At 35.8% G+C, this 27,880-nt stretch overlaps 3 protein-coding genes across 3 annotated transcripts; 1 reads left to right on the forward strand and 2 right to left on the reverse strand.

Moving 5' to 3' along the window:
- The first annotated feature begins 56 nt into the window (after positions 1 to 56).
- Positions 57 to 21,808, forward strand: tmx2a (thioredoxin-related transmembrane protein 2a). The gene is made up of 8 exons (XM_073820723.1): positions 57 to 305; positions 2,344 to 2,404; positions 2,520 to 2,633; positions 2,724 to 2,800; positions 3,988 to 4,094; positions 4,167 to 4,232; positions 4,349 to 4,478; positions 20,462 to 21,808. The coding sequence occupies exons 1-8, from the start codon at positions 117 to 119 to the stop codon at positions 20,624 to 20,626; spliced, it is 909 nt and encodes a 302-aa protein (XP_073676824.1). The 5' UTR covers positions 57 to 116; the 3' UTR covers positions 20,627 to 21,808.
- On the reverse strand, positions 10,324 to 14,764 carry LOC141288978 (E3 ubiquitin/ISG15 ligase TRIM25-like). Its single transcript, XM_073821174.1, has 6 exons — positions 14,168 to 14,764; positions 13,024 to 13,119; positions 12,718 to 12,924; positions 11,732 to 11,891; positions 11,550 to 11,597; positions 10,324 to 11,005 (listed from the first exon to the last, which is right to left on the reverse strand). The coding sequence occupies exons 1-6, from the start codon at positions 14,735 to 14,737 to the stop codon at positions 10,485 to 10,487; spliced, it is 1,602 nt and encodes a 533-aa protein (XP_073677275.1). The 5' UTR covers positions 14,738 to 14,764; the 3' UTR covers positions 10,324 to 10,484.
- Positions 21,809 to 22,296: 488 nt separating the features above from the next.
- Positions 22,297 to 27,877, reverse strand: LOC141288818 (GATA zinc finger domain-containing protein 1). The gene is made up of 5 exons (XM_073820986.1): positions 27,497 to 27,877; positions 26,358 to 26,480; positions 23,123 to 23,182; positions 22,851 to 23,034; positions 22,297 to 22,712 (listed from the first exon to the last, which is right to left on the reverse strand). Exons 1-5 carry the CDS (start codon positions 27,674 to 27,676, stop codon positions 22,531 to 22,533), a joined length of 729 nt encoding a protein of 242 aa, XP_073677087.1. The 5' UTR covers positions 27,677 to 27,877; the 3' UTR covers positions 22,297 to 22,530.
- Between the last annotated feature and the right edge of the window lie 3 nt (positions 27,878 to 27,880).

Raw genomic sequence — 27,880 nt, forward strand, 5'->3', positions numbered from 1 at the left:
CGTTTCGCTAGAGCGAAGGTTCATATTTCCTCACCCCTCAGCTGTTTCTGTGATCTATTTCTACTCTCCCCTCACTTTCCTTCACCACATGGGAGTTAGTCTTTTCGTCTAAAGCAATGGGTTTAATTAGAGGGCTGATTTCTACTTTGTACCATCTTCCAAAGATTTATAAATGGTTTTATCGGCCCTATTATTTTCTGTCATTGCTGATGAGCCTGGCGTTTATTATCGTCCGCAGCTGTCCGGGACTGTGCGAGCATTTACCGTCTCAAAGAGAGGACGCCAACTCCTGTGCTTTTGACTGGGTCAGTGCTGCAATTCACTTGTCATGCTCTTTGAAATGATATTTTAATGATTTTTATATAATATTTTATTATTACTTTATGCCTAGCCTAAAAAGTCACATGGTACTGTCATGTTTTTTGGGCCATGATACTATGGCATGCTGTCCGTGTTCTTTTACAAAACACAGTAGGCCTATCTAAGTGTATTTTATACAATAGTGTCATGATTATATTTATGGCTTGTGTTATTTTAAATATGCATTTAAGAACAATATTTTAATTTATATTTTGATTTCATTTGATTCAGTTCGGGACTTCAGATGGAGTTCGTGAATCATTTGATTCAGTTCAGAACTTTAGTGCGGGTTTGCGAATCATTTGATTCAGTTCAAGACTTTAGTTCGGGTTTGCGAATCATTTGATTCAGTTCGGGACTTCAATGCAGGTTCACAAATCATCTGATTCAGTTCGGGATGTCAGAGGGAGTTCGTGAATCATTTGATTCAGTTCGGGACTTTAGCTCGGGTTTGCGAATCATTTGATTCAGTTCAAGACTTTAGTTCGGGTTTGCGAATCATTTGATTCAGTTCAAGACTTTAGTGCAGGTTCGTGAATCATTTGATTCAGTTCGGGACTTTAGCTTGGGTTCGCGAATCATTTGATTCAGTTCAGAACTTTAGTGCGGGTTCGTGAATCATTTGATTCAGTTCAAGACTTTAGCTCGGGTTTGCGAATCATTTGATTCAGTTCAGAACTTTAGTGTGGGTTCGTGAATCATTTGATTCAGTTCAAGACTTTAGTTCGGGTTTGCGAATCATTTGAGTCAGTTCGGGACTTCAGAGGGAGTTCGTGAATCATTTGATTCAGTTCGGGACTATAGCTCGGGTTTGCGAATCATTTGATTCAGTTCAAGACTTTAGTTCGGGTTTGCGAAATCATTTGATTCAGTTCAAGACTAGTTCGGGTTTGCGAATCATTTGATTCAGTTCAAGACTTTAGTTCGGGTTTGCTAAATCATTTGATTCAGTTCAAGACTAGTTCGGGTTCGTGAATCATTTGATTCAGTTCGGGACTTTAGCTCGGGTTTCTGAATCATTTGATTCAGTTCAGAACTTTAGTGCAGTTTTGTGAATCATTTGATTCAGTTCAAGACTTTAGTTCGGGTTTGCAAATCATTTGATTCAGTTCAAGACTTTAGTTCGGGTTTGCGAATCATTTGATTCAGTTCAGAACTTTAGTGCGGGTTCGTGAATCATTTGATTCAGTTCGGGACTTTAGCTCGGGTTTGCGAATCATTTGATTCAGTTCAGAACTTTAGTGCGGGTTCGTGAATCATTTGATTCAGTTCAGAACTTTAGTGCGGGTTCGTGAATCATTTGATTCAGTTCAGAACTTTAGTGCGGGTTCGTGAATCATTTGATTCAGTTCAGAACTTTAGTGTGGGTTCGTGAATCATTTGATTCAGTTCAAGACTTTAGTTCGGGTTTGTGAATCATTTGATTCAGTTCGGGACTTCAGAGGGAGTTCGTGAATCATTTGATTCAGTTCAAGACTCGTTCGGGTTTGCGAATCATTTGATTCAGTTCGCGACTTTAGCTTGGGTTTGCGAATCATTTGATTCAGTTCAGAACTTTAGTGCGGGTTCGTGAATCATTTGATTCAGTTCAAGTCTTTAGTTCGGGTTTGCGAATCATTTGATTCAGTTCAGGACTTCAATGCGGGTTTGCGAATCATTTGATTCAGTTCAAGACTTTAGATTTCTGAAGGATTTGTGACACTGCAGACTGGAGTAATGATGCTGAAACTTCAGCTTTGATCACAGGAATAAATTACATTTTCACATATTCATATATTCACATAGAAAGCAGTTACTTTAAATAGTAAAAACATTTTAGAATATTACTGCCTTTTCTGTATTTTCCATCAAATAAATGCAGGCTTGGTAAGCAGAAGAGCCTTATTTAAAAAACTTTGGAAATCTTACTGTCCAAAAGCTTGTGACTGGTAGTGTATATATGCAAATATATATTTGAATAACATGTGCAATTGCTCTGTGTAGAGGGAGGTGGAGATTTTAATGTTTCTCAGCGCTATTGTCATGATGAAGAACCGCAGAGCGAGTAAGTTTAAATGCACTGAATATCAGAATACACACATAATCACAAAAGATATTCATGAATAATATTTACGTTGATGCATGCGTGATATTTCTCTTTGTCTCTTTCTGTTTCTCAGTAACACTGGAGCAGCACATAGGGAATATATTTCTCTTCAGTAAGGTGGCAAACGTGGTGCTGTTTTTTCGAGTGGACCTGAGACTTGGCCTCCTCTATCTCACGCTGTGTGTGGGTAAATAACCAATTGGAAATATGCATGCAAAATAAGAGTAAAAGCTGTGATTCATAAAATAACAACTACTACTGTACCTTCTCTATACAGTGTTCCTGATCACATGTAAAGCACCAATCTACATGGGCCCTGAGTACATCAAATACTTCAGTGACTCAACTATAGATGTGAGTAAAACAAGGATTGAAGAAATAGTTAAAGGCCATCCAAGATGTAGATGAGTTTGTTTCTTTAGTAGATTTGAAGAAATGTAGCATTACATCACTTGCTCATCAATGGTTTCTTTGCTCTGAATGGGTGCCGTCAGACTGAGAGTCCAAACAGTTAATAAAAACATCACAATATCGTGCAAGTAATCCTCACCACTCCAGTCCATCAGTTAACATCTTGTGAAGCCAAAAGCTGTATGTTTGCAAGAAATAAATTATTTATGAATATTTTGTCATCTGTTTGGACTCTCAATTTGACGGCACCCATTCACTGCATATACATCTCAGATGGGTGAGGTGAACATTCAGGAAATGTTTATTTCTGGGTGCACTATGCCTTCAAGATGCTTTCTTTCCTTTCCTATTTAATAATTTGTTATTAAAGACAGTTTGGCCATGCAAATGAACATTTTTGTCCATTGCCCATTTTTAAAAAATGGCTTATTCTTATATCATATTGACAAAAAATACAGTCAAGCCTGAAATTATCATACCCCTGGCAAATTCTGACTTAAAGTTACTTGAAATGACACCAAATGATAATAAGACAATGTACAAGAGGCATCATTGTTGAAAAAAAATATTTCTTAGCTTTTATTTACATTTGAACAAAAAGTGGCATGTCCAAAATTATTCATACCCTTTGCAAACTGTCACAGTCTATGGGAAAATCCAAAGTTCTATACCATTCCAAATAGTCCAAGCTGTTCTAAAGCATCCTAATTACCCTGATTCATTGGGAACAGCTGTTTCAATCAACTCAACAGGTGAAAACCTGGACATTTTGGACATGCCACTTTTTGTTCAAATGTAAATAAAAGATGAGAAATATTTTTTTTTCCACAATGAGGCCTCTTGTACATCATCTTATTATCTTCTGGGAGATGTCTGTGTCATTTCAGGTCAAAAAAAACTTGCTGGTTGAATAAAAGTAACTTTAAGTCAGAATGTGCCAGGGGTATGAATAATTGCAGGCTTGACTATAGATACAAGTCATCATCCAAATCCTAAATCTTAGTCCATAATATATTTCTATTTAAAAATAATGCATTATTTCACATTATTTAATATCATATTACATCAGAAATAAGGACCTCTTCATATGCTAAATGAATCATTGTGCATGTTTTTCTATGTAAACTCAGGAAGAACTGCAGAGGGACAGTCGTGTGACATGGATTGTTGAGTTTTACGCTAACTGGTCTGCGGAGTGTCAGTCATTTGCACCCATTTTTGCTGACCTGTCACTCAAGTAAGTCACAATAACACACACTTGGACTCTCACACTTTTTATGTGGTTAATGACTTTAATCATGTTCCCCAGGTATAGCTGCTTAGGCCTTAAATTTGGAAAAGTGGACATTGGACAATATGGAGCCGTTGCTGAAAGGTAACTCCATTTCTCTAGTGCCTCAAAATGTTATTTTAGCACCAGTTAGGGGGATATATCATGCCTTGCTACTTAACTAGTCAATTTAACATTGCAGTCCTGTTTTCTCATTACAGGTATAAGGTGAACCCCTCACCACTTTGCAAGCAGCTGCCTTCTCTGTTGCTCCTGCAGGGTGGTCGAGAACTCATACGCCGCCCTCAAGTGGACAAGAAAGGAAGAGCCATTGGCTGGAGTTTTACTGAGGTAAAGCACTTCAGAAGTCTGACACTTGTGAGAAAGACACTACAAACATTGCTGGCTAGATAGTGACTATATGTGATCTGGATTATGTAAGTACTTGTAATAAGAGTATGTTACATTTTTAAATACTCCTAATCACATTACAGTTACTTTCATATGGATTACGTGATTATGTATTATTCACACAATAGCAGTGCATGAAATGGCAGTAAATTAAATAATTATGCAAGTTACTAAACACTGGTGATGTATAACTGTGAAATACTACATCTTCAACACACGCAATGACCTTAAATGGGGCGTCCAATGCTGTTTCATGCATGTAAAGTTATTTACATTGTTGAAGAGTTGGATTCTCATGCTAAACATGGCCAAAGTTTCAAAAAACCATTTGGACATACACACTTCCTGGTTTCTTAAAAGTTTCAGAATTTTTTTTTTTATTAAAGAAGAATGATTGAGCATTACAAAAATATTTAAATGTAAATTCAGATACACAAAATATAATAGCAATCTTAAACTTTAAACGGTGAATAATAGGAGAAAACTAGATATAAAAAATAAACTAATAGCCACATAGAAAAAAAAGTAATCAATAAAAAATATATATATATAAAACATAGAAACAACTAAACAATAGTTAAAATTTTCTTTTCTTTTTCTAAAGACATATTCAAATGTTGCATTACCAGAAAAAAATTCTTCCATGAAATGTTACAATATGTCATTCTTTTTGTTATTAATTTGCATTAGAGACTTTTTCAAAGCTTCCATTTCTGATAAAAATAAATGACACTGGTATGCATTTAGCAAATTTCTGTTTATGAATATAATATTTACATTGCAAAATGTAGAAGTTAACGACATAATCATTTTACTTTTGTTTGAATAAGTACACATAACATCTTTAATAGAAAGCATATGATTAACATTTCTTTGCAGAAATAGAAAAGCACTAACATCAGACCAATCACAATTATAAAACAAATGACACTAGTCTTCCACATGTGTGTTACAGAAACTGCAAGTGTTGTCAATGTCCATGAATTTAGAGGGAGCTACTTTAATTTTAAATTTTGTTAAGTATTTTGAAAAACATTTCGGAACGTGTTTTTTTTTTTTCCGATCATGGCTCTTCATTACGTCCTGAAAGGTGGAACTCCTTGTATGGGCATTTCTCCCGGAAGAGCGCGCCCGCGCACATAGAGACAAGAGCGAGCGCAAGATCGCGCCCAATGCCCATCAAAGCGCGTCATAAGCGTCTATGGCGGTATTTCTGCACGGGACTCACTCGGGAAGAATGTCTCTAAAGAAGTTTGTTTTGATTGTAAGGCCAGGATAACCTTGCTCAGCTTTCCTAAGAATCCAGCGTTACGTGAACAGTGGCTGCAGTTTGTTTTTCCGAAACAGAAACTGAGTTTGCAAGTGTGTTTGTTGACGAACGTTTTATAAACAAAGCCCAGTTCAACGCTGGATTTTCACATCTAGACGGTGGGCCGAGGGTCCGTATCTGCTTTACTTTTCGAAATGGATGATCCCCATGGAGGGAGAACCTGGATTTGTAAAGTTGGGACAGTTGTTTTATTCTAAACGATATGAAAAGTGTTGCCACTCCCATTTATTGCACATTTTCCACGAAATCATAATTCGCGACCCGTAAATATGCAGGCAAACGCGGTTGCCTACTATATCAGTTGAGCCAATAGCGCGGCAAGATATTGACACGGGATTATTATTAACCAATCAGATGTAGTTTATTTCGAACAGCTGTTACACGAATGATTTAGCTATCAGACACCAGCAGCAGCAGCAGCGCATTGATCATCGTCAAGGACATTCATTGTGTGATTGGAAGTATTCATTTAATTAGAATATGATATCTATATAAAATGTTTGTTTTGTACACTGTGTTGTTCAAACGTGTGTAAGCGTCTCGTTAGTGTCGTTTTAGTAGGGTAACGTTTCAGTTGTCGAACTAGTAGTAGCCATAGCCGTTGTAGAATATCATATTTAATATCTATTTAATATATCATATTTTCGGGCTAGGCCTTTTCAAGCCAATGTAAAAGTTTGCCAACAAATTTTGTGTAGTTTTTTGTACTAATCTTATATTGTTACTGCAACTACACTGCACATATCTGTATGTTGTTCATACTGTATATCTATTTTGCTCTTATATATAATATATTTAATTTATATTATTGTAAACCATACTATCTTAACTGTATACTACTGTCCATACTGCACTGTACAGTACAGGTCAAAAGTTTGGAAACATTACTATTTTTAATGTTTTTGAAAGAAGTCTCTTCTGCTCATCAAGCCTGCATATATTTGATCAAAAATACAGAAAAAACAGTAATAGTGTGAAATATTATTAGAATAGTTTTCTATTTGAATATACTTTAAAAAGTTATTTCTGTGATGCAAAGCTGAATTTTCAGCATCATTACTCCAGTCTTCAGTGTCACATGTGACATCCAGTCTATCACATGATCCTTTACAAAACATTATAATATTCTGATTTATTATGAGTGTTGGAAACAGTTCTGCTGCCTAATATATTTGATGAATAAAAGGTTAAAAAGAACTGCATTTATTCAAAATAATAAATAAAAAAATTCTAATAATATAAATCTTTAGTATCACTTTTTATCAATTGAACACATCCTTGCTGAATAAAAGTATTGATTTTATAGCAGTAGAACTGTTCCCAACTTTGATAATGAATCATATTAGAATGATTTCTAAATGATCATGTGATAATGATCCTAAAAATTCAGCTTTAAATCACAGAAATAATTTAAAGTATAATAAATTGAAAATCAATCATTTTAAATTGTAATATTAATAATATATAACAATGTTACATTTTTTCTGTATTTTTTTTTTACAAATAAATGCAGGCTTGATGAGCAGAAGAAACTTCTTTCAAAAACATTAAAAATAGTTATGTTTCCAAACTTTAGACCTGTACTGTATGTCTAATACTGCACCGCCTGTCTATACAATATAATACCAACCTTCCTTTGCAGTTTCTTCAACTAATACTGCCTTCTCTCTTCTCCTTTGTGCTCGTTTTATCTTCGTGATATTTGTGAAATGGCTGTAGCACTCCCTGATTTAATACATTTCTCCCAACTTATGTCTGTGAAGGGAATGGTGGGTCCACCACTTCCCTCAAATATATGCATACAGCACTTCATGTTTTGCCATTTCTTCCAAGTAAACATGGGCGGGAAAAAGAGTATTGTCTGTCTCGTTTCCAAGCAATACCATTGTCAAATGTGTTACGTTAAATCAGAAGGATGTATTTATTAAAGATTACAAAGAAATGACAGGACCTCGTATGACAAAAGGTGATTACATAAAATAAAAACAGTACAAATGGATAACGTTACCTCTACGTACTCATTTTGTGTCAAACTGAATATGTAGCAAAATTAGGTAAACTATTTCTCATCTTAAATAAGACAATCTTAAATCCTGGGCGCGAAGCGCGCCAGTGTGTTCAGAAACGCGTCACCAACACCGACACTTTCCATGCACGCTATTGGATGAAGGCATCAAATACGTCATGCAGGTCGGACCCCGCACGTAGTTGCTTGCTCTATTCGCCGGGAAAATAACCTGGAGAAAGTTATCGATATTATAGTAATGGACAAAGTGTGTGAGTGGCAACAATTTTTATTTACTTTGTTGAAAAGCGTAGCGGTTACATATAAAAAACTGGGCTATCCCTCACCACAGATCGTTTGAAAACACGAAATCTCCACTCGGCCCACCGTCTAATCGTTTGATACTAAAAGATAAAGCGGTCCCAGTTTTAAAAGATCCCGGTTGTGATTCAGAACTGCAGATGGTAAGTGAAACGTTATCAAATGTATGTGTTTTCTTGCAAATTGACCATATGCATGGATTACTTCCTTGTTCAGTCAAGCCAGCTAAGTCATTTCCGGTCAACTGTACTCTGCCGTTCGTTTTCTCTACATAATCGATTCACAATCGGTGAAAAGTGTTGTTTGTCTTAGAGGACCAAACGTCCATGTATACCGTTTCAAGAATGACAAATGCCAGTTTGAAAAAAAATCGCGAGTAAATCGTGGCTAAATATGCGGGAGTCATTGCTATAATTGACAGTAATAACCGGACCAAACAGCTGACAAACTGATGTCAAAAAAGAGCTTAAATGACTCAGACTTAATTCAGATAACAAAACTACAGCAGTAACAAGTTTGTGTTGGTTAAATATAGGCTATTTGATAGATTTTACAGTTAAAGATAAAACTTAAAAGATGTAGTTATTCAATTTAAGAAAATATTTCAAATATCTATCGATTCATAATTAGTGCATTTTTTAAATTATTATAGCCTACCATAAATATTTAACGTATTTGTAGTGAACTATATATTAGTATTTACATAATTCACCCTTATAGGCTGTTTGTGTGTGAGCTTAATGACTTTCTGCACTTGCTATACTATAAAAGTAAAAGGTAAAAGTACTACAATTTATTATACTAGTATTTTATAATAAATCGAAAGCAAGACGTCTTGAAAAATATAGGGAGACAGCTGCATAATAAATAATCCTCTGCTGCCATCTATTGGTTATATGGGGTAATTCCATATTAATTTAGCCAAAAATAGACGTTGTTTTCCGTGAAAAGTCATTTTTTCCGATGCCCTTTTTATGAATGAAAAGTGAGTCCTTGAAATACATTTTATTTCACAACTGTGGAGTTAGAAAATAATAAAGGCTTTGAAATATTGCAAGATTTAAAAAAATGTGTTCATGACTACGAAGGCAAGTTAGTGATTATCAAGAATACGATTAAAATGTCCTTGAAGAGAAATATGATAGCTAGCTAACGTTAGCCTAAACACGTTGTGATAGTGTTTAGCTGTCAGCATTTAAATGTACAACTATGCATATAGGGTAAGTAACGTTATGGGATTGCCAGGCTCCGCATTTAAATTGTTGTTAAATAATATGAAACTGAATGTTCATGCCGCTAACGTTGTTTATAATTGCAATTATAATTTTTCTCAGTTTCTGATAAGAACGAGGCACTAGATCAGTCTCAAGAGTGTCCACCTAATATATAGCACATATAAAATGAGCTTCAACGGAAGTTTATGAGCTGGCTTATCATTATGCGGAAGTTCTAAAGAACGCTCCGTGTATAAGGTCAATTGGGCGCGAGTTCTCGTCAATCTTTAGCTCCGCCCACGGCGCGCCTCCAGGAGCTCGGCTGTTTTCGGAGAGAATCGTAAAGCTGTATCTTTTGTAAATATGATCAAACTAAAGACTTTTTGGAGATATGAAGGATGCAGTACTACTCTATAGGTATTTAAGATTAACATGAGATTGGATGAAACTGTGTGTGTTATGCCACCTTTAAGTAATTGCTGGTTTTGGAAGTCTGGACCAAAATAGTTCACACCTGAAAGACTTTGAATGTTTTTTGAATATGTTTTGTTCACATAATGCAGATATTCCCAACCATTTTTGCCTTTGACCTTAAATATTTCCTTAAAATATCACTGAGAAAGTTAATATTTCAATAATTTAACAACACAATGAAATTTAAGCCGAGAAACCCTTTGAAAATAGCAATATTCCTGAATAGGAATTTTAAACTTGAATTATTAAAAAGGCAATCTATGAAGCAAGTTTTATTTTTTTCAATAAGAACATATATTTCACAAATAATCCAACCATTTAAAAAACATCATACTTTCTTTGCTTATTTCTAGCAAGCTTAGACAGTCATGTACGCTGGAACCGCTTCGATTGAACTTGTGAGTTCGATCATTCGTTTCAAGTGGTTAACTAGCAAAAACCAGGTCAAATAGAAAGAACCATTAATTTTCACATTTTGACATTGCTTGCAGTGATTTTAAGAAGCACAAATAGTACTAAGTACTAATGCGAATACGTAATACAGTAACATATGCAGCTCAAAGCAATATGGCTAGAATCTCTCGTCAGTCTATTCTGATTCATCAACACAGTTTCACTGATGATCCACAACAAACATAAAACCCAGGATAGAGCGGCTGAGTGAATGTGGTGTGGACTGTGTGGATGAGGCTCATTGTGTCAGAGACGCTGTAGAAGGACAGAGTTCCTGCACTGAGATCCACAAACACTCCTATTCTACTGCTGATGGACTCTACATGGAGAACAGTCTCAATGTTATTGTGCCAGAATGAGTATCTGGAGGGAGTGCAGTCCAAACTCCAGGACTGATCATTACGTCCAAACGAACACTTTTTAACCAATTTCTTCCTGCTGATGCTTTTATATGACACTGATATACGCACATCATCTCCACTCCACTCAATCTCCCAGTAAGAGCGTCCACACACACTCTCTCTACACAACGCCTGACACACATCAGTAAATCTGTCTGTATGACGAGGATATGACTGCTTTGTGATAGTGACAGTAATCACTCTGTTGTTCTCAGACAGACGGAGGTGTTTATTCACTGTGTTCAGATCCAGAGTGAGCTGATGGGAATCTGATGGAGATAAAACACATCAGAATCAGGAATTATGAATCTGTTTGATCTTTTCATGTAGCTGAACTCTTCATGTTCAGTGTATCATCAGTGTCTCAGTACAGATGTCTCTTCTTTCACCCTTTAATCTCTAATTTGTTGAGAGGGTGAATTGGTGGGGTTTTGTTAAATGTGAGCCAAATCATCACAATTAAAAGAACCAAAGACTTAAACTACTTCAGTCTGTGTGCATTAAATTTATTTAATACACAAGTTTCACAATTTGAGTTGAATTACTGAAATAAATGAACTTTTCCACGACTTTCTAATTTATTGAGATGCACCTGTATATCGTTTGAAATTAAATGATAATAATGCTAATAAACTTTTTTAGCAATAAAAGGTATAATAAATAGAGTCTGGCCCATGGAATTTTCTTTTATAAACCGACCGGCCCACCATTAAAGAAAAGAAAATTATGTGGCCCTCTCAGAAAAAAGTTTGGGGAACCCTGCTCTACAGGAAGAACATGGATACACTCAGTGAGATTTTCTTACTGACTTACATTGTAGGAAGTCCTCCCTGGTCCTGGGGACAATGTAGGTGAATGTGCCTGTGGAAATCGACAGACATGAACACTGTGATTCTCATGATCCTATTCCTAAGTCATTTCTAATATGATGTTCTCCATGATATGAGATGATGATGGACTCGTTTCTGAGAGCAGATGAATCTCCAGGACTTTACCTGTGTCTGAGATAATCTGGAGGTCCTCTCTGCAGAAATCCTCCAGTTCATATGGCAGCTGATAGACAGGTTCTCCCAGACCATCAAAAGAGCCGAGAGAACTGAAGAGATCAACATCTACATCTGTAGATTCAGGAGGTGTTGAGAGAGACTGGAAACTCTACAGAAAACCGAGATCAAAACTCATCAGCTCCACACTTCACCCAATAACCTGCTCCAACATCAGATTTGACTGATCTTTAGTAACTCAATCCAGCACTTTCACAGCGTCAGCTTCATTCTTCTCATATTCATTATATCACATTAGCTACAGATTCTAGTATTTGCCACTTACAATCTATGTGAACTTCCTAGTAAATAGTTTGGATGAAAAAACATGTGCTAAGAACATAAACATCCATCTAACAGCTCAAGCTGAGAAAGATTTGCTCAGGAAGAGCTGCTCAAAGACTACGATTAAATTGACCATTATTTATAACTTAAGAGCGGTTAGAGACACTGAAACTCCACAAGGACTCTTAAGAGGTTTGTTTTGTTTTGGTTTGTTTTGGTTTCAATACGCTGAAGCATTGCTAATATACAGCCTGACTTCATCGTTGAGGTCTTAATGGTCAAATGCATGTGTTACAGGTAAATAAAAATCAATTTTGTCAGGTTTGAAGATCACCTGATCCAATTTGGATGAATCAGTACTATTGAGTTCATTGATTTTACTGCGACGTAATAAATCAGAAAGAAAAATTAGATAAGGCAGAAATGTTTTGAACTGTTGGTGGCACTAGTGGTGTTTGACAGCTTAATATATCTTCCAGAAGAAAGAGCTCAGAGAAATGATTTCTAAGAGATTTCCAGAGCTGAGAGCCATTTGTTGGTGGCATCTCTTTCAGAAGAAGATGGTCAGATGAGAGTCTGACTCTGTGAGTCTCCTGTCAAAGCAGGATCTGGCTCAAGTCCACTATAATCCTGTTTGTCTAGATCTGTGTTACCTGCAGGAACTGGATGTGATCCTGTGTGTGTGAAAGCTGCTCCAGCTCAGCGTCTCTCCTCCTCAGATCATTGACCTCCTGCTCCAGTTGCTCCAGTTGTTCTTCAACTTGACTCACTGCTCGCTTTTCCTGATCTCTTCTCTCAATGGAGCGGATGAGCTCAGCATGGATCCTCTCACTGTCCTCCACTGCTGTCTGTGCAGAGCGCTGTTAGGACACACAGTGATTCAGGCTTCAGTGGGACTGAAAGAGACAAGAGAGTCTGAACTGAGACTGAGACAAACTTCTCTTCTTCTCCAGACTCACCTTATGAGACTCCACAGCCTCTCTCAGCTGCTGAACATCTTTCTCTCTCTGCTGGATTCTCTCTTGCAACGTCTTCTGCGTCTCCTTCAGCTCCTCCTGCAGGACAAACAGATGATAGTGAATGTCACAGAAAACTACTGGCACTAAATCATCATGTGAACAGGTGAATCCGGTAAAAGTGGAGCTGATGACTAATGGCTGTAGGTTCAAACTCCAGAAGTGGTGATCGGTTACAATCATCATACATTAATTAACATGAAAAGTGAAACTGACACACTGACAGTGTTTCTGTGTAGTTAATGCGGATGTAACTGTATTATAAATATTGTGAAACTGTTTAGAAATTGTGGTCACATTACGATATGAAATGACCAGACCAGTTCATGACCAGCTAAGGACCAGTTTAGACCAGTTAAGGACCATCTAAGACCAGTTCATGACCAGCTAAAGACCAGCTTAAACCAGTTAAGGACAGTTCATGACCAGCTAAAGACCAGCTTAAACCAGTTAAGGACAGTTCATGACCAGCTAAGAACCATTTTAGACCAGTTGAAACCAGCAGCCATGCTTCAAAACATACCTAACCTAACAGCTAGAGGTTTAAATGGGTAACGTTACTGCGGTCAAAAATCAAAATTTCTCTTTCAAGTTTAGAAGTTAGGATAGAAGTATTGTAATTTTCCTACTGTATTGTGAATAATACACTTATGAAATATGCATTTATTTTCATTAATTTTCTGTACAATATATGGCTATCACTAACATATTAATAACAATAAAATTGTTGTTGTTATTATTATTATATTAAAATGTCTGGCTTCCTAAAACACCATTGTGAATGTAATTTAGACTGAGACAGTATACCACAAATGAAAAGAGTCACCTTTAAAGTTCAGATACAAGTCAATTCTGCTTTCAAAGTGCATTAGATAATTTTACTTAAAGTTTTTTTAAATGTTGCAATAATACCGTATCATAGACTTTAAAGTCTCGTGTCTTGAGATTTCTCGTATTTATTATCGTATCTTGAGATTTTGATAATGTTACATCCCTAGTAATTAAGCTTTGGCTCTACACACAAAATATACAGCCTATTGGATTATTAATTACACAGAGTATTAACTTGATCACTAGTTTTACATACCTGTTTCTCAGTCCTCTGTTCTTCAGTTGAGAAAGTGTCATGGTTTTTATGCTCAATAATCGTACACAGCACACATATACATTTCTGATCAGTGCGACAGAAAACCTCAAGGGGCTTCCCGTGTTTCTGGCAGATCATCTCCTTCAGTTGTCCAGTGGCATCAGTCAAATTGTGTGGCTTACGTGAATGTAACTCCTCATGACGGTCAAAATGAGTTTGACAGTAAGATTCCTGACACACCAGACAGGACTTGATGGCTTTGTATTTTCTTCCAGTACAGACGTCACACTCCACATCTCCAGCTCCAGCGTAACACTCAGCAAGTTTTGTCCTCTTCAATTTCTTCACCACTTCAGACAGCAAGGTGTTTCTAGCTAAAGCAGGTCTTGGACTGAAGGTCTTACTGCACTGAGGGCAGCTGTAGACGCTCATAGGATCCTCCTGATCCCAGCAGCCTTTAATACATTTCTTACAGTAACTGTGTCCACAAGGAATGGCCACTGGGTCCTTCAGGAGATTCAGACACATTGGACACAAGAACTCTTCCTTTGAAAATCTGGCTTCTGCCATTTTACTGAATGAATACAGAGACACAAAGATGCAACGGCTAAACTGCACTTCAGTTTCTATTACCCTGAATTTATATGGTTGCTATTTCCTGGTTCTTGCATACACTGCCTTGTGGAAAGTCCCCCTTAATTTTTTCATGTTGTGTTATGTTGCAGCCTTATAAACTGCTCTAAATTAATTTATTTTTACCACATCAATCTACACTCCATACACCATAATGGCAAAGTAATGGCAAATCATCTTTGCAAATGTATTCAAAATATAGCAGCAATTACTGGGGTTCCAGCATTTAAAGGGAAATGAAACCCCCCTGTTTCAGCACTGGCTACTCTCTCCACAGTTTTGAAAAATGCTGCAAAAGCGGGCGTGGCGCGCTCACAGCGCTGCGTGGAGGAGAGGGGATAGAGACAACAGACAACTTTGGGTTCAGACAGTTTCATTTCGCTCCCCACGAGTTTAAAACACAAATAAATGCACATCCATTTGCACTATGCATCGAAAACATATATATGAACACGCTGTTGAATACCTCTAATAACTGTTACACTGCAAAAAATGCTTTTCTTACTTTGATTTTTTTTGTCTTGTTTCTAGCCAAAATATCTAAAAATTCTTAAATCAAGAAGGATTTTCTAGACAAGAAAAAATGATTGTCCTGTTTTCAGAAGAAAGAAGTCAAAATTAAGTGAGTTTTTGCTTGAAACGAGCTAAATAATCTGCCAATGGGGTAAGAAAAATAATCTTATTTCAGGCAGACAACTAGATTATTTTTCTTACCCCACTGGCAGATTATTTAACTTCTGCTAAACTCTCAGAAAAAGATTACGAAACCCTTTAAGGCCTTTTTTTGGCTTCTATGCTGCTAGAATGTAGGCCAACATTAAATAATTGACATACGATATGAAGATCTAGTGTTTGAGTGAATATATGAGCATTTTTTTTTTTACAATTTGAGGCCATTTAAAATAGAAATTGTGTGGTTTGAAGCCTTTTTTAGGCTTCAAACTGTTATAGCGCCACCTGTGAACTGTTATAGCGCCACCTGTGGTCGTATTTCCATGGAACTTTGCATGCTTGTTAAGAGTCATCTGACACGTTTTCACCAAGTCTCGTAATTTTTTTAATTTTTAGTTTTTATAGGCTTTTGGGTATATATTGCCACACCCCTTTCCTAAATGACCCTGTTATAGCCAACCAAAGGACAAAATTCAACAGAATTGTGCTGCAGTGGTTTGATGGAGATTGAGTGAAAAACCTAGGACTAGTTCGCAAAAGTAGTTTTTTAATTGCAAATATTTAATGAACGATTTGATTGACAGAAATCGTTTTTGAGCCAAAGTTCAGGATGAGGTGATCCATAATATTTTATTAAGATGTAGTTTATTATGTGAATATATGGACGTTTTGTTGCAATTTTAGTGCTGTTACAAAAGAAATATCATGTTTTTGACACTATTTTAATTGTTATAGCGCCATCTATGGTCAAATCTCAATTAAACTTTGCATGCTGGTTAAGAGTCATCTGCCACATGTTTTCACCATTTTTTGTAAAGTTTTGAGTTTTTGTTTAGGTTTTATAAGCTTTAGGGTATATTTTGCCATGCCCCTTTCCTAAATGACCCTGTTATAGCTAACCAAAGGACAAAATTCAACATTTTGTTGATCTAGAGAGTCTAGAGAATTGCGCTGTAGTGGTTTGATGGAGATTGAGTGAAAAACCTAGGACTAGTTCGCAAAACTTGTTTTTTAACATAATTTCAGATATTTAATGAACGATTTGATTGACACCAATATTTTTGGAGGCAAAGTTGTTCAGGATGAGGAGGTCCATAACATGATATTAAGATATAGTGTATATGTGAATATATGGACGTTTTATTGCAATTTTAGTGCTTTTACAAAATAAATGTTTTGACACCATTTTAATTGTTATAGCGCCATCTATGGTCCGATCTCAATTAAACTTTGCATGCTGGTTAAGAGTCATCTGCCACATGTTTCCTCCAATTTTTGTAAAGTTTTGAGTTTTTGTTTAGGTTTTTTAAGCTTTCGGGGATATGTGGCCACACCCCTTTTGTAAATGACCCTGTTATAGCTAACCAAAGGACAAAATTTAACTTTTTGTTGATCTAGAGAGTCCAGAGAATTGTGCTGCAGTGGTTTGATTGAGATTGAGTGAAAAACCTAGGACTAGTTCGCAAAAGTAGGAGGTTTTTAACATAATTGAAAATATTTAATGAACGATTTGATTGACAGCAATAGTTTTTGAGGCAAAGTTGTTCAGAATGAGGAGATCCATAATATGATATTAAGATACAGTGTGTATAAGAATATATGGACGTTTTATTGCAATTTTAGTTATTTTACAAAAGAAATGTCATGTTTTTGACACTATTTTAACTGTTATAGCGCCATCTATGGTCCGATCTCAATTAAACTTTGCATGCTGGTTAAGAGTCATCTGCCACATGTTTTCACCAATTTTCATACAGTTTTGAGTTTTTGTTTAGGTTTTATAAGCTTTTGGGTATATGTGGCCACACCCCTTTTCTAAATGACCCTGTTATAGCTAACCAAAGGACAAAATTCAACTTTTTTTGATAATTATTGATCTTGAGAGTCTGGAGAACTGTGCTTCAGTGGTTTGACCTTTAGTGCAACGAGTGGAACATACCCACTGAATTTCGTTCCGATCAGCCTCCATTAACCTTGTCTAATAGGTGCTTAAACTTCATTGACTGATGGCGGCCATGTTTTTTGAGATACGCCAATGTCCTCATAGACATTGGTGCCATGTTGGACCAAGACACTGCATACCAATTTTCAAGACGATCGGACCAATGGTCGCATTTTTATAGCCGTTTATGTTTTTCCGTCTTAGAGCGCCACCAAGTAGCAGCTTTTTTTTAATTATTATTATTTGACCAAAGTTTGAGCTTATACACATGTGAACCAATTTTGAGGAAGATCAGTGTCCAGAGAATATTTCTGCACTGGTTTGGTTCAGGTTGGGCGAAAAACCTAAGACTAGTTCGCAAAAGTAGGTTTCGGATATAAGTCCATTTTTCCACTTTTGTTCGTGCCCAAGGAATGCAATGAAGTAATGAAGTTTATAAAAATGTCTAATAATTTAGTTTTTTGGATCTGAGTAGCGAGCAATACTACTATGATCTGACCAAGTTTCAGCTTTCTAGGCCTTACAGTTTGGGCTGCCATCAGATTTACCGTAGAAGAAAAATAAAAAAAATCCTTACAAATACAGTTGGGTTTTAGCACTACATGCTCAAACCCCTAATAAAAAACTTAAATGATTCCAATGCATTAGTAGGTATTCAGTAGTAGTAGTAGCTCGCTTGTAGATGTTACTATACTTTGCAAAAACCAAATCCTGGGGTCAAAAAAACTGCTGTAGAGCTCAGAAACAGGATTGAATCAAGCCACACACCTGGAGAAGAGTTCATAAAATTCTGCTGCATTGAAGGCATGTTGTCTCCGTTACAACAAAATTCAAAATTCAGCAAAATCTCAAGCGTTGAAACCGTAGTTTTAGGGACTTTTGGATTAGAAGTTGTGGTGTTGCATTTTCGGGGATTACCACTAACGAACTAACTAGTATAAATGGCACCCTCTGGCCAGGGTTAACCCCTTTTCACTGCAAAACAACAAAATATTTTTTTATTCACTTTGCTCTCCTCAAATATAGAAATGAGTCTAAAAATATATATTTTTTATTAGATTTTTTCTCATGTCCACTACAATGCATGCCTGGACTGGTCCTCATGCTTTAACCATACACGATAAGTAGAGTTTTCTTCCACATCTTTCTGGTTTTGGTTGCCATTTTAAAGCATTTGCTATCATTTAACTGAGCATTATTACTCCAGTCTTCAGTGTCGCATAATCCTTTATAAATCATTCTAATATGCTGATTTGCTGTTGAAGAAACATTTGTATTATTACTATCTATATTCAAAACAGTTGAGTACATTTTTTTCAGGATTCTTTAACAAATATAAATAGAAACAGAAACAGTATTTATCTAAAATAAAAATAAATTAATACTTTCATTTAGCAAGGATGCTTTAAAATGATCAAAGTGATGATAAAGACAAATAAGAATATTAATCATATCCTAAGTCAAAATCATAGGGACTTTTAGGTAAGGTGTGAAAGTTGTTGACTTTTCGGGGATTAGCACTAACTAGTGTGAACGGCTCCCTCTGGCCGGGGTTTTTTTTTTTTTTTTTTCACTGATACTTTCACTTTTCACTTGATATTTGCTCTTCTCCTTGGATTCTCTTATACCTCTCTCACTATCCTCCTGGCCAGCACAGGTGTCACTTTTGGCTTCCGACCACATCCTCTGAGATTTTTCACAGTGCAGAACTCCTTGTGTTTTTTTAATAATACTTTGCACTGTAGCCACTGGAACTTCAAAACATTTAGATATGGTCTTCTAGCCCTTTTGTGAGCAGCCACAATGCACAGCCGCAGGTCCTCAGTGAGCTCCTTTGTCTTAGCCATGACTGTCCACAAACCAACAGCAGAGAGCTTCTGTTTTTCACCTGTTGAGTTGATTAAAACAGCTGTTCCCAATGAATCAGGGTAATTAGGATGCTTTAGAACAGCTTGGACTATTTGGAATGGTATAGAACTTTGGATTTTCCCATAGACTGTGACAGTTTGCAAAGGGTATGAATAATTTTGGACATGCCACTTTTTGTTCAAATGTAAAAAAAAAAAAGCTGAGATGAAAATAATGAATAATATATTATAATGAAAAAAATATGTGCCAAATAATTTTTTCTTAGAATTTTTTCTAATTTTCTCAAAAAATCATCATGCTTTAACCATACATGAGTAGAGTTTGTGCTCTATAGGTGAACTAGTGTTTAAGATTTTGAAAAGAACACGTACTGTAAGAATGAACAATGCAGTGAGAATGTGGGATAAAAGGTAAGATGATATGAAGTCTCAAACTTAAAAAAAAAAAAAGTTTAATCCTTTTTTTGGTGGAAGTGGGTGAATCTGAGTGTACAGTTGTGTTCAAAATAATAGCAGTGTATCTAAAAAAGTGAGTAAAGCTTACTAAAAAAAATACAAATGCATTGGGAACACTGCAAATTCTATTATAAATCAAAACATAATGAAAAATTGATCAAATTTGTCTTTATTTTACTGAAAGTGAAAAAATATATATATATTAGGATGCAGCAGTGTCTGCATTTTTCTTTACAAAGTCAAACATTTACTGTATAAACTGAAAAGAATCTTGTAGATTTAGCTTTGTCTTAGCCATGACTGTCCACAAACCAACAGCAGAGAGCTTCTGTTTTTCACCTGTTGAGTTGATTAAAACAGCTGTTCCCAATGAATCAGGGTAATCAGGATGCTTTAGAACAGCTTGGACTATTTGGAATGGTATAGAACTTTGGATTTTCCCATAGACTGTGACAGTTTGCAAAGGGTATGAATAATTTTGGACATGCCACTTTTTGTTCAAATGTAAATAAAAGCTGAGAAATATTTTTTTTTTTCTACAATGAGGCCTCTTGTACATAGTCTTATTATAATTTGGGAGAAGCCTGTGTCATTTCTGGTTGTATAAAAGTAACTTTAAGTCAGAATTTGCCAGGAGTATGAATAATTTCGGGCTTGACTGTAGATATTAAACAAACCATTTTTTTTACTCTTCACCGAGATATGCATTTGTGTGTCTTACAGGAAAATATCATTCGAGAGTTCAACCTAAATGAGATATTCCAGAGATGTAAGAAACTTGGCAAAGGAGAGAAGCCTGAGGAACTGACGCTCCTGCAGGAGGCTCCTGAAGAAGAGCAGCCAGACGGCCCACATGAGGAGGAACCAGAGAGCAAAAAAGACAAATAAGACACAGAACGGAAAGGAATTCAGCATTTATGACTATCCAGAACCCACACATGCTGTTCTCCCTTTGAACAGATGGACTGAATACTGCAACACATCGTCGACACAAATGCCTCACATGTGGAAACCTTTCCTGTTCACTTTAATCTTGACTACGACTTTCATTTTAGTTTACAGGAAACTTTTCTGGGGGGGGGGAAATGAAAAGTAACATCAGTCAACAGACAAACCTGGGATTTGCAAACAGATGTGTTTGCTTTCTTATTCTGGCCTCTGGCTTTTTTTAATAAATGCATTCAATGTGTCTTACAGTTTAACCTCGGTCATATTCTTTACATTCATTCTCCACGCTGACAGGGAAATTATTGTTAAATGGCATTATTCTTTTACGCTGAGGGGGTCTGCGGTGGTACAGCAGGGGGTTGGCCAATTACTGTTTGATCTAAAAATATTAGGCTTAAATAAAAAAACGAAACATTACATTAACTCCCCCATAAAGATATAAAAAGCTAAATGTCTCATTGTCCCTGATTATGCAATGTCAGCATCATAAAGTATGTAGACGCAATATTATAGGCCAGGATTTATTTTACAAACTACATTTGCGTTTGAGGTTGAAAATATTAAGACTGCAGAGTAAATCATGTTTGTTCAAGCATTAGTAATTAAAATTGATTTTACTCCGGTCCTTTCCAGGTATTTCTCAATTTAATGTAGCAGCATCTTTAATGTCTTGCAGTGTCGTAAAGAAGCACTTTAGGAACCAGGATCAGGAGACGAAGAAACCTGAGAACAATTCATCTTGGAAAACACTCTCCATGTGAGTTACAGAAATTATATTAAGGGGAGACACTGCAGGTAAAAACAGAGTTTTTTCATGCACCTGTCAAGTTTGAGATTTTGGGCTTTTTGGTTTATAATAAAGGTTTTTTTCAGACTAGTGGAAAGAAAACATCCAAAAGACACTGTTAAGTGTTTCTTTTATAGCACTTTATCTATTTGTGTCAATAGATTTTAATTACAATGCATATTTTTAAAGGCTGTTTTCTCAAAATGCGTTTTTTCTTCTACACTGAGCCATAAATCTGCACTTCAGTAGCACTTACACACACCAAACTTTACATTTTTATTCCTGTCTATATCCTGAAGGTTTTTACAGAGGGACTTGTTCATATATAATTTGCTTGATTTTATACATTTTATTCCCCAAAAAATGGTAAAAAAAAAAAAAAAAAAAAAGGGTTTTCTGATTTATGGCATGACGAAATGAGACACCCAAAACTCCCTCTGTAAAAACATTTGACTCTAATATGTCAGAAAAATTAAACAAGAATTTTAAAACTGACTTCATCCAGTGTTTAGATCTTTGTACTAGAAATGTATGCAAATTAGTTATAATAATACTTATTTGCATATTTGAACCTAACATTTTAGAAAACTTGTAATACAAAAAATGTTTGCAATTATCATTTTAATCATTTAACTGGGTAAGTAAGGTGATAACTATTAGTTAATTTTTTTACCCTATTCACCTGCGGTGTCTCACCTTAAAACAAATTATTCTTATCAACTCTTGCCTAAAATTTAATGCAAGAGTTGGAATCTGTTTCAGGAAAGATACCAGTAGAATGAAAGCTCAGAAAACACATTTGAGAGACAGAGGACGACACATGTCCACAAGGTTGGTATGACTTTATACACGCCTGAAAAGTATGCATGATATTTTACGAATGAACTTCGTCCATTTTCAATTTGCATACCTGTTTGACTATGAAAAATACTATGAAATGGCCAAATCCACACATAACCATTATGAGAGTTCTTGAAATTGTACTGAAAAGTCTCATACATCGTATATAAAAAAAGTTCAGTTCAGTCTGAATATAGCGTGATTTTAGGGGTTCATGTCACCCTATGGTTTCTTTAATGGCAACAGCAGGCGTTGGTCCTATATGAGTCCAGATGTAGCCTTTTTCTGGACGAACTGGCAATGTTGGAAAGGGGCAACTTCTTGATTTGAAATACTCTGACGGGGCGTGACAGACAAACTCTAGGTACTCCATTTTTCTCGGCAAGTCTTCTTCAGGGCCTAAGCAAAGATATAAATGCGTTTATGCTCCTTACAAAAATGTAACCATGCACTAATTAGGGTGTATGACTAATGGGGATTACCAGGTCAATTTATCCATGCAAGGAACAAAAACAATGCATTTCTGCATGAACTCACCAACAATGTATGTGCTTGGGTCAAATCGATCTTGAGGACTGGCCTGAGTTGGGATGAGCCAAGTTAACGCAGCGCTTTTCTCACAGTACTGGTCCTGGACGAAACCACGAATCTGTGCATAATACGGTTTGCCGTCATCCTCGTCTATTACTTTAATGACATCTCCTATTTGATAATAGACGCCCTGAACACAAGAAGTGAAGGTTAGAGAATAGAAAGTGTGTGAAAAACACTTTATACTTAGTTTTTGAACAGTAGAACGGAGCAATTACCTTGTAAAACATGGACTCTGATGTGATAATCGTTGACACCGACTCTGGTGCTTTGATAGGCTATGGAAATGAAAGAGAGAAGAACAAATAAATGCAAATTTAAGCATTTTATTACATAAATAGTTCACCAAAATCTGTAAACTTGCTGAAAATGTGCTCAGTAGTCACCCTCAAGCCATCCAAGATGTAGATGAGTTTGTTTCTTCATCGGATTTGAAGAAATGTAGAGTCACATCTCTTGCTCACCAATGGCTCTTGCTCTTATTTTAGTCATAATCAATGGTTTGAAGTTACAAAAGCGATTGATTTGCCCTAACGATGGATTTGTTTCTTCCAAACACGCATCTTTTGTTTTCTCAAAATGTTAATTGCTGGTTTGGAGTGGTGTGGATTATTGTGATGTTTTTAATCAGCTGTTTGGACTCTCATTTTGACGGCACCCATTCACCACAGAGTTGTCAGATTCATTGGTGAGCAAGTGATGTAATAAAACATTTCATGCTCATGTCTTTCTTTCTTCAGTCGTAAAGAGGAAAACATTTCAGGATTTTTCTCCATATAGTGGACTTCTAGTATGCCCTGAGTTTGAACTTCCAAAATGCAGTTTAAATGTGGCTTCAAATGATTCCAAAAATAGTTTTTAAACTATTCCAGCCGTGATAGAAGGGTCTTATCTAGCGAAACGATTGGTTATTTAAAAAAAAAATTATTTTGGTCACACAATTATGAGTGGGTCCGGAACTTTATATGATTGAATAATTTAAAGATAGCAAAAAAAAAAAAAAAGAAACAAATGAAACCGTTTTTTCTTTTTTTTTTATAAATATAATTAATTGAATGTAAAATAAAACGGCATAGTCTTCACTGTAAGAATTAAACACGCTTTGTTTCTTATGAAAACTACAAAAGTCCCTCCGTCAAGAGTAGGGTTGGGTATCGTTTGAATTTGATCGATTCTGATTCCGGTTCCGATTCTGCTTATCGATTCCGATTTTTATCGATTCCTAATTCCGATTCCAATATGATAAAAAAAATCCATTAAAAAGTTTTTAGTCAAACGTAATTATTCTGTATTTTGCCTATGGTTTTACCAAAAAATACCACAGAAAACAAACAACTAGTCTAATATAAGTTTCAAACATTAAATTGTTAAAGACAAGTAATAAAATAGGAGCAAATCAATTAGCAATAGCATAAATAAATAAAACTGAACAAATGTCAGGTACAGAAATTGAAATCAAAAGTTTAAAAACACTGCATAGTTTTCTTTTCATAAATAAAATATTGATTAGTCCTCATTAAATTTATAAAAGATATTCAGTCAGTTAATGATTTTCTTTTGTTCTTTGATTAACGTTTATGACAGGCGGCACGTTTATTAGACGGCTGTCTCTTTAACACCGAACACAGACCTAAGAATACTGTTACACATGCGTTTTCTTTCTTATCTGTTTAAGTTCACTCAAGACAATAAAATGGGAACGCGGGAATCGTTAAGCGGAATCGAAATGCGTGTGTCTTATCGAATACCCGGTTAATGGAAATTTGGAACCGGTTCTAAAATGGAACCGGTTCTCGATACACAACCCTAGTCAAGAGCAGTGAGTGATTTTGTCTTTGTCTTTTGTTTGATTAACATTAAGCACAGAGACGGCAGAAGGAATATTGTTGCCGCTTTAAGAGCTGCACGGATCCAATATACTGTTACACACTTATTTTCATTCTCAACTGTCTACGTTAATTTCAGACATAACTAATGAAGGTTTATATGAATAATCACCAAATGCTGCATTTTGACATATTTTTGCATGCATTTCGCCGTTTAGGTACGCAGTTTAAGCTAAACGTTCACTTTACTTGTCCGTCTTCTGCTCCATCTCCAAACGCAAACACAGAACAGTGCAAATTCTCTTTTGTGCTTTTAAAAACATGACATCAAATAAACAATAAATCAAGCATGTCCCATTTTATGCAAGTCACATTACATGATTTGACAGATTTGCATGTGAAATTGGGCTTTTTTTAGGAGCGAAAAAACAAAGGGGGCAGAATCGGGAGCCATAATCGTTTTATCTAGATTATTGTATTTTCATAATCATTTGAAGCCGAAATCGAAATTGAATTTCGATTAATTGCACAGCCCTACAATTTACATACTTTTTAACCTCAAACGCTTATCTTGTCTTGCTCTGCCTGAACTGTTTTTTTTTTTTCCAATTCAAGATTTTTTTAAAGTTAGGGTATTTTAAAAAACATCTTATTTTCTCTCTTAACTTCAAAAATCATTTCAAAGTCATCCTACATTGTTGCAGAACCCAGTGTTTACAAAGTGAACATGCAAAGAAGATCAAACACCCTTAACTAAAAAGGTAAAACTGCAATGTAGGATGATTTTAAAGTTGAGGGAGAAAATGAGATGGAAGTTTTGAGACATACCCAAACCGTCTTGAACCAGAAAAAAATTGTTCGGGCAGAAAATGACCGTGAATTTAACAGTAAAAAACTGTAAAAACCTGGGAAATGGTTAACGGTAAGTTCCCCTTCTATATACAGTGAAAAACTGTGTTGGACATTGCATGTAATTGAAAAATGAAGTGAAAAAGAATGTAAAATTTACAGTGAATACCCGTAAATTGACATTTCCAGAATTCCCTGTGTTTTTTTGTTGAAATAACTTTTTCTTCTTAGATTTTTCTTGGCAGTTTTGTACATTTAGGGTTGTTAAATTAATGTTTTTTGCATTATTTAATTTTTATGTATGTTACCATGATGGTGTTTAGTGTTTGTGTGAATGACACTATGCACCTTCTATATATGTTATTATTAAAAACCTCCTTGTGATGGGCTTTGGTTCATCATGTGATGATCTGCTTTTGGTGGTTATCAGTGTATCACAAAGGTACAAAACAGATTTTCAGAAGTACTTCAAAAGGTTGGTACATGACCAAGATGATTTGAGGTTAAAAAGTATAGATCCTTCTTCCTCGGCTGGGATCATTTGAAGCCGCATTTAAACTGCATTTTGGAAGTTCAAACTTGGGGCATCATAGAAATCCACTATATGGAGAAAAATCCTGAAATGTTTTCCTCAAATAACAATTTCTTTACGACTGAGGAAAGAAAGACATCTAGGATGACAAGCGGGTGAGTATGTTATCTGTACATTTTTATTCTGAAAGTGAACTTCGTCTTTAAAAGGATAAAATACAAGCAATCCAGAAAGAAAAGCACTTACATTTTTCAGTTTGAAAATGTGTCTTCTACCCTTTCCTTTGGTTGAGACTTTCTTCTCAGATGCAGGAGCTTTATACTTGGTGCTCCGTAACCGAGCAGAGCGTCTGTGGATTTCCTGTTTGGACTAGAAAAGAAAAAGGTAAACAAGATTAGCATCACAGTTTTTTTTTTTTTTTAAAGAAGTAGTTCATTTTCAGAACAAAAATGTACAGATAATGTACTCACCCCCTTGTCATCCAAGATGTTCATGTCTTTCTTTCTTCAGTCGTAAAGAAATTGTTTTTTGAGGAAAGCATTTCAGGATTTCTCTCCATATAATGGACTTCTATGGTGCCCATGAGTTTGAAATTCCAAAATGCAGCTTCAAAGGAATCTATACAATCTCAGCCGAGGAAGAAAGGTCTTATCTAGCGAAAAGACTGGTTATTTTCTAAAAACATTTACAATTTATATACTTTTTAATCTCTAAACAGACACACGGAGCTAGACAAGACGAGCACTTGAGGTTAAAAAGTATATAAACTGTAATTTTATTAAGAAAATAATGTGATTTTGCTAGATAAGACCCTTCTTTCCTCGGCTGTGATCGTTTAGAGCCATTTGAAGCTGCATTTTGGAAGTTCAAACTCGGGGGCACCATAGAAGTCCATTATATGGAGAGAAATCCTGAAATGTTTTCTTCAAAAAACAAATTCCTTACAACTTAAGAAAGACATGAACATCTTGGATGACAAGGGGGTGAGTACATTTATCTGTAAATTTTGGTTCTGAAAGTGAACTACTCCTTTAAGCTTAGTTTAACGCGAAAAGTAAACATAATGCAGTAGTAATAGCGTGCGTGACAGTTATTACGTAAACATGGCGGCGCGCAAAAGAGGGCGACCCGCTCTATGTATAATAAAACTAAGAAATCAGTAGATAATTTGTCTTTTTCTTTTTCAAAATTACGTTTCTATACGTAAAATATTTTTTTCATACTATAACTAAAAAAAAACACCGAATGCGTCTTTACAACAAGCGGTGTCGTGTACTTGTAGACTTTTATAGATTAATTTTGACTGCAATTCTAGTGCATAGACTTGTCAGCAGCAGTCTAAATAAGAGGTTACAAAAATTAGATATTTAAGCAAGGCTTCAAACCTGTTTCCCTCCGCCATTATTCTGCTGGATGGTGGATGAAGCAGATGCTCCGGAGCTCCCACTGGTTACGCTTTTCCCAGTGCAGTTATTGCACAAAATTTCCCCCAGGTTTCCTTTTTTCCACATGGAGGAAGAGTTCGTCTTACAGACTGCACAGCATGGTTTTAAACCAAGAGGCATGTTTGCTCTTCACTAGAAGCAGCAGTAGCCTGCTAATGTTTGTTTACGAGTCTTGTGTAGTTATTGAATTAAACCGACGATTGGTTTCCCCTTTAAAAGTGGGACCACAGTCGGAAAAAAATGCAATCAATGTCGATTTAGAAGAAATATTACCTATCTCAAACACATATCCTTCATTTTGAAAACAATGAATGATGGGTCCCG

This window comes from Garra rufa, chromosome 16 (assembly GCF_049309525.1).
Source record: "Garra rufa chromosome 16, GarRuf1.0, whole genome shotgun sequence".
NCBI lineage: Eukaryota > Metazoa > Chordata > Actinopteri > Cypriniformes > Cyprinidae > Garra > Garra rufa.